Here is a 10,710-nt window from a genome sequence, read left to right on the forward strand (position 1 = left end):
ATGACAGAGTCGTACGGTATAGCCCTAATGCTGCTAATAACTGATGTTGGTGTTGTACGGTATAGCCCTAATGCTGCTGATAACTGATGTTGGTGTCGTACGGTATAGCCCTAATGCTGCTGATAACTGATGTTGGTGTTGTACAATGGATAGGTATGCGTGTTCCCGTTCATGTTATAGTATTTTGTTGTGTGGGCTGGATCAGCTTACTAATATCTCATTTGATCTGTGAATACTTTGTACTGTATTTTGAAGTCCGTTCATTACTACTCTTTCTGCTGAATGTATTGTGATGTTTCAAAGAAATAAGGGAATTTCCCTTGGGAAGACTGTACTCTGCCGGCAGGATTTTCTTTTGCGCATTGCTCACATGCAGTGTTGCTGGTGTTTCCTTTGTGCTCGTTTCTACAGTGTGCCAAAGGAGTCCATTGTGGACGTGGAAGGCACCGTGCGCACCGTGGCCAAGCCCATCACCAGCTGCACGCAGCAGAGCACCGAGCTGCACGTGCACCGGTTCTTCACGGTCAGCAAGGCGGAGGCACGCCTGCCGCTGCAGATCGACGACGCGGCGCGCGCCGAGGCGGAGGATGACGACGAGTCCAGCGGCGCAGGGCCCAAGGTCAACCAGGACACTCGCCTGGACAACCGAATCATCGACCTGCGCACCACCACTAACCAGGCAGTCTTCCGCATGCAGGCTGGTGTGGTGCATCTCTTCCGCGACTATTTGACGTCGCAGAAGTTTGTGGAGATCCAGCCGCCGCATATCATCAGCGGTGAGTCATGTTTGTTTGTTTGTTGTTTTCTTTGACCAGCTGCACCCTGTGTTGTTTCGTTTGCAGTACCTTCACCTGACATGGAGCCATCTTTCAGACATACCGCTCTTCTGAGGTGCCATTTACAAACACAATTGTGTGTTGTCAACAGATGTGTTTGCAACTGAAACTGACGTTCTTTCTCCAGATGCTAGATAGCAATGTTAAAGACGATTTGAGTTAAGTTGTATCCAGGCAGATGTGCGGGCATTTGCTAGTTTCAAACCCGTCCATTAGAGAAAGAACTGCTTCAGCTGCCTGTAATTCTTCGCTGCCAATGTGAGCCGGAACGCTTTGCTGCTGTTGCTACTTCCTCCGCCGCCATTGCTGCTGCCGCTGCCAGTAGCAATGTATGTGCCTGAGTTGTGCTGGCACGGTCCTGTTGTTCTCTCTAATTTCTCCCAGTCACTCATGTTCGTAACACACTCCTGCCAGGAGTTGTGGCCCTGCCGTGAGGTGGATGTGTGTGGGTGTGTGAGTGTGGGTGTGTATGTGTGCGCGCATGTGTGTGTGTGTGTGTATGTGTGCGCGCATGTGTGTGTGTGTATGTGTGTGTGTATGTGTGTGTGTGGGGGGGGGGGGAGGTGTATGTGTGCGTGCGTGCGTGTGTGTGTGGGCGGGTGTGCGCGCGCTCTCGCTGTACTCCTACTGCCCTATCGCGAAGTGTGTGCTCTGCAATCGCACATGTATCTGTGGCAACAATCTGTTTTTTTACGCTTCTCTTTGTTCCGGCTTCAGCTGCCAGTGAAGGAGGCGCCAATGTGTTCAAAGTCGGCTACTTTGACCGTGAGTTGAGTTTGATCTGAACGGGCAGATGGGGGGGGGGGGGGGGGGGCGACCCCCCCCCCCCTTGCATTAAACGTTGCGGTGTGAAATTATCCTGTCACTGTGCGTTGACTCGCGTACACCGCAGTCATGTTTATTCTTTCACTGAGGATTATCTTACCGGCTCAGTTTTTCTCATGTCTGCTTGCTCCAATTCATCGAATCCTTGTCACAATCATGTCCTATCTCTTTTGCATACATTGTATGTTTTCTGCACTGATTGATCAACATGCTGCTGCTGCTGTTACTGTTGCTTCAGGTAAAGCTTACTTGGCGCAGTCTCCTCAGCTGTACAAGCAGATGGCTGTGTGCGCCGACTTTGAGCGTGTGTTCTGCGTTGGTCCCGGTAAGTTTGGCCCTCTACTTGCTAACTGTCATGCTGTGTTTGCTCTCTACCTGTGTGCTTCTTCCGTACCGCATCAGAGAATGTATTGCTCGCTAAAAGGGGTGAATTCAGTGCGGGCCTTCCAGTACAGCAGGTGATCCTCTGAAATCCCACTCTTAATCATACAACGGCTTTTAGGATCCTCCCTTCCGTGCTTTGGGGCGCCATTGTTTTAAAACCCTCTCCACTCGCTAAATAGCTCTTTTCCATGAAATCCAAGCTTGTGAGTCAGTTAGTGCCTGGCGCTAACTTCTTGATGATGGCAAACTTCACTGGTCGCAATCGCAGTGCACCTGTCAATTTACTGTGAGACCACTTCTATTGACGAAAATCCGGAGATCGGCATTGAATTAAGTGGTCGTACAGTAGATGTGCACTACAAGCATGTTTTCATACTGATGATGCACGTTGCTGTAGCTAGTGATTTACCTAACCGCAGAGAGGGGCTGTATCAAGTTTGGCCTTGACCATCTGTTTTGCACCTTGCCATGATCTCTGATTGTTTGCAGTCTTCCGTGCCGAGGACTCCAACACGCATCGCCACTTGACCGAGTTTGTCGGCCTCGATCTGGAGATGGCGTTCCAGGAGCATTATCACGAGGTGGGTTTGAATTGCTAATTGTTCTAATCCACTGTTTGCGTGCCCTGCGTTGAGCGCAAATTTAATTTGAATTTCATGATGAGAATTGTACATAAGTCAGATGTGCCCTGTCAGCCGTGTGTGTTGACTACAATTATATTACAAGTTTCAACCACCTTATATGCGTCACCGGTGGATGATGAAATGCCCATATACAAATGAAATGAGTACAAATAGTACATGTAAGTGAAAAATTCCGTGCTGAGTAATGTGCTTTGTGACATTCAGTGAATGCTTTCCAGCCGACCGGTGCCTCTATTCTGCGTTTGCTCCTCCACAGGCGGTTGATGTCATCGGGGAGCTGTTCGTCAGCCTGTTCAAGGGTCTCCGTGACAGGTGAGGTCATCGGTGCCTGTATGCTTACCATGCCTTTGTATTTGTCTAGTGCTCACGTGCCACAAAGCACTTTACCAAAGCTATACTGCCACCACAGTACTACTAGTAAGCGGCAATAGAGAATTTTGCTACAAATGCCGTTAACCTCACTGCAGAAGCTATAAAGAGTGATTTGGCAATCCTGTGTACACTGGGGGATGGGGGGGGGGGGGGGGGGGGAGGGTGCTACCCGTTCTCTTCAAGGTTTTGTCTTGCACCGCAAGACTTATTGACTGTGGTCAAAGGTCTATGATAAATTGATAATGCCTAGTATTCTGGAGTGTCAGGCCTGGCTTATTCCATCCTCGTTATGCGCTTCCTCTGCCGAACAGGTCCAAAAAGCATCAAAACATAGATTCACATCGTTTCACTGTGCAACACCTGTGTTTACTGATAATCCCTTCCCTCGTCAATCTTATTCTTGTTGATCTTGAGACATGGGAATGAAGCAAAATCCGACTGTAATGCAAAAAGCTCACGCCTTGCTCAATCAGCCTAATCATTTCTGCACCCATTCCAATGATTATGTCTGTCAGGAGATCCCTGAAGATAGCATTGATTCACCTTGTGTTTGATCTTTATCGTTGCTACTAAATATCCCCAATTCCTGTCTAACTTTGGTGGTGTGCTGCCCTGGACATGCCTGCTTTCAGCTTCTCCAGTGAAATCAGTACGATAAACAAGCAGTTTCCGTGCGAACCATTTCAGTTTCTAGAGCCAAGGTTGGTGTATAGCTCATGCTGTTTTTATGTGTATGTGCGGGTGTGCGTGCTTGCATGTGTGTGTGTTTGCGTGCGTGCTTGCATGTGTCTTGAGTTTGCGTGCGTGTTTGCGTGTGTGCTTGCGTGTGTGTACGTAGGTTTGTGTGTCTGCATTGTTAATTCGTTTGCACCGAGGCCTGCCGTGCACCTTGTGTAGTTTGATTCTGCACTGCATCTCAGTCTTTCGTTTGCTGGTCAACCGAACACCTAACTGCGATACTGTCTGTAGGCTTTTGTTTCGTATTGCTGCTTTCTATCCACACCACTTGATTTCGCAGCATATGTTTAATACCGTAAAGTCCGGAGCAAACGCCCACTTCGCAGCAAACGCCCACCCCAGCGGGTCCATACTATTTTCGTCTTTTTCAGGTCAATATAGTTGTAAACAACTGGCATGAAGGTCGAATGCGTACGAGAACGACTGTAATGCCTACAAACTGCCTATGTCCTACCAGGAGGCTGTGCAAAAGCGATTGTCATTATCTTCCTGCAAAGAAATAACTTCTGTCGAGATTTCCTTTTATTCAGTAAATGTGGTAGTTCGTTCTCCATGTGGTACGAGTAATGCCGCATAAATGTGTGCAGTGCCACGATGTCGCGCTGTCAGGAACAATAATTGTTCTGATGAAGCGTCAGTCAACGGCTTGACTGGTCCCAATATTGCAGTTGCAAGTCGAACAGGGTATGTAACAGAAGCTACACCTACAACGTCGCTGCTAACTTGTTGAAAACTCCGAAGTGCCCAAGAAAAACATTTGCCTTTGGGCGCTGTGTGATCTCGAAATGATGGCTTGAAACACCGTCAGAAGTGTATTTGGTTCCTTCAATACTCTGTTCTTCGGTACCTTGTTATTCGGAAGAAAACCCGTTCGGATTTGCGAAATAAAACAACCATCATTATAAAATCACTACGAGCTAGCTAGCTCGTGGCTATAGCGCTAGTGCCCAAAGAGATTTTGAAACCAGGAAAGTGGACATAGTTTACCGTAGCAAAGTGCTCTTCCCGCTACGGTGTGAGATGCACTTTCGTACAGTAGGGGTGACAGTGCATGGGGTCAGTGTGTACAGGCCAGCAGATCTTGCAAAAATGGGGTGGGCGTTTGCTCCGGACTTTACGGTACTTGTTGTATGCCTGTCTCTGCAGCTTACGTCTCGAATGGCCAGAAGCGATGGCCTTGCTGCGCGAGAATGGTATTGACATTGGCGACGAGGACGATCTCAGGTTAGTGGTCCAGATCCTGCACTATTCAGTATTCACTGTCTTCTCAGTCTGCGTCTCTCTCTCTCTCTCCTCTCCTCTCTCTCCTCTCCTCTCTCCCTCTCTCTCTCCCTCTCTCTCTCTCTCTTTCTCTCTCTCTCTCTCTCTCTTTCTCTCTCTCTCTCTCTCTCTCTCTCTCTCTCTCTCTCTCTTTCTCTCTGTAGCTCTCCCACTCCAGTGCTTTGAACCCCAATACAGTACGGTCGCCGAAGAACTGGAGGGTCAGCCTCCTAGCCTAGACTGTTCTTATTCTCATTTATTACAGTCTATGCACAGTTGAGTCACCGTGTATACATTGGTATGCTGTGCTTGGTGAAATTCTCGCCTGGCCGTTCTTCGGTGCCCGACAGTGCTGTATTCTCGGTCTTGTGAGTCTGCGTCTCTCTCTCTCTCTCTCTCTCTCTCTCTCTCTCTCTCTCTCTCTCTCTCTCTCTCTCTCTCTCTCTCTCTCTCTCTCTCTCTCTCTCTCTCTCTCTGTAGCTCTCCCTCTCCAGTGCTTTGAATCTCAATAGCAGGTTACGCACAGTTATCCTGTTGCAACTCACTGCCTCCTAGAGCTATGCTCTGGCAGCACGGTTCTCACTTCCTTGAAATCAAGTGCAACGTGTGATGTATAAAGATAAACAGCCCCGGATAGGTTCTATTCACAACCCAGCATGTCCACCAGCACATCCCGTTCGTTAAGCAAAGGGATGAATTTACTGTCATTTTTTGCATAGCAAATTTTTCTTTACAAAATCTCAATTGTGCAGCATCCTTTGATTTTTGATTAGCACTTTTCTTCGAAGGCATATTGTGGGTTTTATGTGAGATTCTTGTTCCTAGCGAAGATGCTCTGATTACCTCGTTAATTTGTTATGTGTTATGTCATCCATGACAGCACTCCCAATGAAAAGCTGCTTGGTCGGCTGGTGAAGGAGAAGTATGGCACAGATTTTTTCATCTTGGACAAGTTCCCGTTGGCAGTGCGTCCGTTCTACACCATGCCCGACCCCAACAACCCGGTAAGACATGCATCGACTTCCTTCCACCCATGCACAGTCAATGCACATCATGTGTGTGTGTGTGTGTGTGTGTGTGTGTGTGTGTGTGTGTGTGTGTGTGTGTGTGTGTGTGTGTGTGTGTGTGTGTGTGTGTGTGTGTGTGTGTGTGTGTGTGTGCGTGTGTGTGTGTGCGGGTTCGATTCCCGACAATTATGGTCACACACGTCTTTCTTCTCCTTCTCAGACTCTTCCTGACTTTTCTTTCATTCTCCTGGGTGGTTACCTACAGCCAGTGCATGCCGGAGTATGTGGTGTGATGTGTGTGCGGGAAAAAAATAAATAAAAACGACCAAAAAGTAGGGATTCACTGGCCAGAAAAAGCCACTTCATAGCTGTGTGGTATAGACCAGGCTGAATGGTGGCGGTCAATTCTTCAGCCTTGCAGGCTGTTGAATGGTGCAATCCCAGCACAAACTGCTATGGCTTCTGCTGTAGCATCGCTATCATCGCCTCCGGCGATGGGCGTCCAATGGTGTGTGTGTGTGTGTGTGTGTGTGTGTTAGTGTGTTAAGTGTGTGTTATGCCTGTGTGTGCCCATGTGCTTGTGTGCCTGTGTTGTGCGGTGTACATCACTCCATTCAGGATCATGTCGATCGTTATATTCTTGTTTTGCAGCATTTGAATGTGTAAGCCCCCCCCCCCAATTGCTCGCGCACTGAGGTAGGCATACACACATAGAACATCTCAGGCATCAAACCTCCCAAATTGGCTTGTTTATCAGTTACCTACCACAGAATCTAACAGGACTTCAGATCAGCCTCTTTTTTCGTGGCATTTGAATGCGTAGTACGTTGAAAGGGTACTACGTGTGTATCCTATTTCCAATTTTCTCGGAGCCCGTTATGAATCAAACAAGTTCCGACTCGTAAGAATGGATCCTGTCTACAAAATCTTAACGAGATTCTAACCCAACAGTACCCAATAACTCGTTTTGTGTGTGACCCAGCCGAGTCACTGCATCTCTTCAATATCTGATTGTCTCCGCTGCTGCCGTTACTACCCTCGGACTTGCTGCTGCTGCTGCTGCCGCTGTGTATTTGTCTGTCTCCCTGTGACGTAGAAATCCAGCAATTCCTATGATATGTTCATGCGTGGCGAGGAAATTCTGTCGGGAGCTCAGCGTATCCACGACGCGGCATTCCTGGTCGAGCGAGCACAGCACCATGGTGTGGGTGAGTATGCTCCTCTCATACATAACGTCTGCTACAGTCAACCCCGTGAATAACGACCTCGGGCGTAACAACAATTCGCGAATATCTACAGTCAGACCTCGCATAACCGCATAACCGCACAGTCGCACACATCCGTTTTCCACAAAAATATCCGGATAGGCGAGGCAACCAGATAATTGAACACACATACTGTATGTAATTATGTATGCATGACATATGCTGTAAATCGGTAGCCGACGATTTTCTTCCGAATGGTGAGGGATCCGGATAAAAGAGGACTGGATAAGTGAGGTCTGACTGTACCTCGGGTATAACAACAACTCGCGACTAACGACTTAATCTTCTGACCTTGCAACCACTTGATTGCATACTTTCAACCTGATGACTAACGATAACTCACAAAATAACAAAACCTTTCTCATGCACGCCCGAGGGTTGTTATTCGCAAGGTTGACTGTACTACAGTTGCGCTCACTGAAATCCGACCCAACGTGGAAAGCTGGCGCCCTCAACTTCCACGGCCCTTGACGCCCCGGGAGTGGAATGAATGCGGCTGGACGTACACATGTACACATACAATGATGTAATCGGAACTGGTCCAGGGCGCCAGCTTTGCACTTTGGGTCGGATTTCAGTGAGCGCAACTGTAGTATTAAGGAGGTTTAGTTCCCACGTAACGGAAACGCGTACGTGGGTGATCCACGTAAAGTGGATGAAGGGCATCCACGTTGCAATGTTGTGTTTAGTCACACGGAACAAACAAAAGCATGAAGCGAAAGGCCCAAACCTGGTCAAAGACGAAGCTACCCGGGCCTAAGAAGCTCATCGAATATTTTGATTTCGTGCTTCGGAAATTTCTTCAGCTGAGCACCCTCACAGCTCGCAAAATGCGCTCCATTCTGATTTTCACCCACGTTCTGGCGGAACGTGGGTGAGCCTCCATACACGGTATGTCGTGAATCAGAAAACGTCTGTACGTGGGTCACTGAGTATCACGTGGTACACACACGTAAAGTACCCACGGATTACGTGGGACTAAACCTCCCTATTATATCGTCTGGACCTGATACACTCGTGAGCTGTGCGGTATCGTCAAGAGTACATGAAAACCAGAGTGTGCAGCTTGGGGCCTTTTCTGCTATGGGTGTCTGTCACGGCGGAATTCCGTGATTACATCATATTTGGTGCAGATCTGAGGCGGGAAATGGCGTAGTGCGTACAACTGAGCTGCAGTTGTGCAGAAAGAGACCTGCTTGAATCCTGCTTGTACGCACTACATCACTAAAATGATGTTATCACGGAATTCCGCCGTGACAGCAACCTATCCGAGCTGCACACTCTGGTTTTCATGTACTCTTGGTATCGTCCATGTTTTGCCCGTGTTTGGGCAAGCACAGTGCTGCCTTCATCACATAATCATTGCACCGTGTTGTTGGAAGCAAACCTGCACTGCACATACATACATACATACATACATACATACAGTCAAACCTCGTTAGGACGAACTTCAAGGGACTGAACAAATTTGTTTGTCTTATCGGGAGTTCTTCTTATCCAGATCTGACAAAAAATCGATATGCATATCAGATGGATTGTATTTACGTGAAGGTGCATGCTGTGGTAAACGTGTACATGGGAAGCATGTCATTCTTAGCATAAGCCAGAAACAGGTAAGTACAATGACAAAGTGCAATGAATCACGACTGTGTCGAAAGTTCGTACAACGCACTGATTGATTTGTTCAAAACACGCTTGAAAGCAATTTGCACTGTACGTACAAAATGACCTCGACTATAGAAAAAAAGAAGAAGAAAAAAAGCAGCCAGCGCAAGCGCACGCTCGTGGACCGAAAGTTCGTACTACATGTACATGACCACACTGACTTTGTTCAAATCACACTTGAAAATAGTTCGTCTTCGCGAAAGTTCGCTGTACAGAAGTTCGTCGTAAACGAATAATTTTGACTTGAATTGATGCCTGGCCAACCATAGGATTGGCCTTAGTTCGTACTAATGGAAAGTCGCCTTATCAGTGTTCGTCCTAACGAGGTTTGACTGTACATACATACATACATACATACATACACGCATGCATGCACGCATACATGCATGCATACATGATCCGGAGCAAAACTCCATTGCTTGGATCTCGTGCGCACGTGTGTCTGCAGATATCGAGAAGGTCAAGGCGTACATCGACGCGTTCCGCTACGGTGCTCCACCTCATGCCGGCGGTGGAATTGGTACGTGTTGTATGTGATTGTGTTTATTGTGTCTGTCCGCTCGTATCTCTTGTTTGCACGCGCGCGCGTGCAAATGTGTGCGTGCATGCATGCATTTTCTTTCTTCCAAGTACACAGCGGATGTTTCACTGCTGATCAGCCTGTTTACCTCAACGGATTTGCCCAATGCTTACTCGTGCTATCAACTAGCTGATCAGCTGGTTGCTTTTTACTCAACTTTGCCCATAGCAGCTGTACCCAGTACCCAGTACCCAGTAGTGTCAGAAGAGATTTAGGGTGGTACGGGTCAGCCATCTGAAGTACAATTTACCCGTGGGGAGGGGTAGCTCAGCTGAACATTTTGGAATATTAAAATCTAGATCAGTGCACTTCATTGATTTACGGGGTACCTGGGGAAAAGAGTGGTATGGTCAATACCGTGGTGACCTTAGCGTGTCCGACGGCCCTGTGCACTAATGCCGTTTTCTGTTGTGTATGCTCCTTGCTCTTGTTTATGTTGTATGTTCAGGTCTGGAGAGAGTGCTTATGCTCTACCTCGGCCTGAAGAATATCCGCAAAACGTCACTGTTTCCACGCGACCCATCTCGCCTCACGCCCTAAGCAATGCTGGCTATACGAGCAGTATTTCGTTCAGCTCAACAATGGCACCACCGCCTTGTTTGCCACCCGGCTGTTTCCGTGTTCCCCCTGAATCAGGCCCCTCTATCATTCTCTACAGTTTTCCAATCAATCACAGATTACTAAGTCTCGAGCTGATCTGCTTGACATATAAATCATTTTATTCCCGTAGCTATGCAGAAGACGTTACTTCAGTAACGTCTGGCGCTAGCCAGGGTCCACACAGCTTTAATTTGGTGTTTGTTTGTGTGTTTGTTTGTTTGTGTCACGCCTGGAGCTATCCCGTATCTGTCCCGTATCTGTCCCGTATCTGTGACTACAAAGGCTCTACAGGATTGTACATAACAGCTGTCCACAATATTTGCGGGCTCCTGTATCTGTCCCGTACCGTACCAATATTCGTCGTATTATGTATACGACTCCCTGATGTAGAGGGAGATTTGGAAAGAAATAGGGAGACGAGGAGGAAATTAAATTAGAATAGACGCCGAATAGGTGATAGGATGCGTCAGCATAAACATACTTTGGAAGAGAGATCCCGTCGTCTCCAAAATAAGCATGAACGAGCGATTCAGC

The 10,710-nt window shown here is 47.7% G+C and overlaps 1 protein-coding gene across 2 annotated transcripts in view; it reads left to right on the top strand.

Annotated features, from left to right (window-relative positions):
• Positions 1 to 10,710, top strand: part of LOC135819244 (aspartate--tRNA ligase, cytoplasmic-like) — a 42,367-nt gene extending 31,657 nt beyond the window's left edge. For both annotated transcript variants that reach the window (XM_065332419.1, XM_065332425.1), the window contains 11 exons: positions 412 to 776; positions 1,554 to 1,601; positions 1,900 to 1,986; positions 2,535 to 2,626; positions 2,946 to 3,001; positions 3,694 to 3,762; positions 4,946 to 5,023; positions 5,940 to 6,063; positions 7,163 to 7,274; positions 9,445 to 9,516; positions 10,025 to 10,710. In XM_065332419.1, coding sequence (XP_065188491.1) covers positions 412 to 776; positions 1,554 to 1,601; positions 1,900 to 1,986; positions 2,535 to 2,626; positions 2,946 to 3,001; positions 3,694 to 3,762; positions 4,946 to 5,023; positions 5,940 to 6,063; positions 7,163 to 7,274; positions 9,445 to 9,516; positions 10,025 to 10,116 — 1,195 coding nt within the window. In that variant the 3' untranslated portion in view covers positions 10,117 to 10,710. The remainder of the gene's footprint in view (positions 1 to 411; positions 777 to 1,553; positions 1,602 to 1,899; positions 1,987 to 2,534; positions 2,627 to 2,945; positions 3,002 to 3,693; positions 3,763 to 4,945; positions 5,024 to 5,939; positions 6,064 to 7,162; positions 7,275 to 9,444; positions 9,517 to 10,024) is intronic.

The sequence above is a fragment of the Sycon ciliatum genome, chromosome 1 (genome assembly GCF_964019385.1).
Source record: "Sycon ciliatum chromosome 1, ocSycCili1.1, whole genome shotgun sequence".
Lineage (NCBI taxonomy): Eukaryota > Metazoa > Porifera > Calcarea > Leucosolenida > Sycettidae > Sycon > Sycon ciliatum.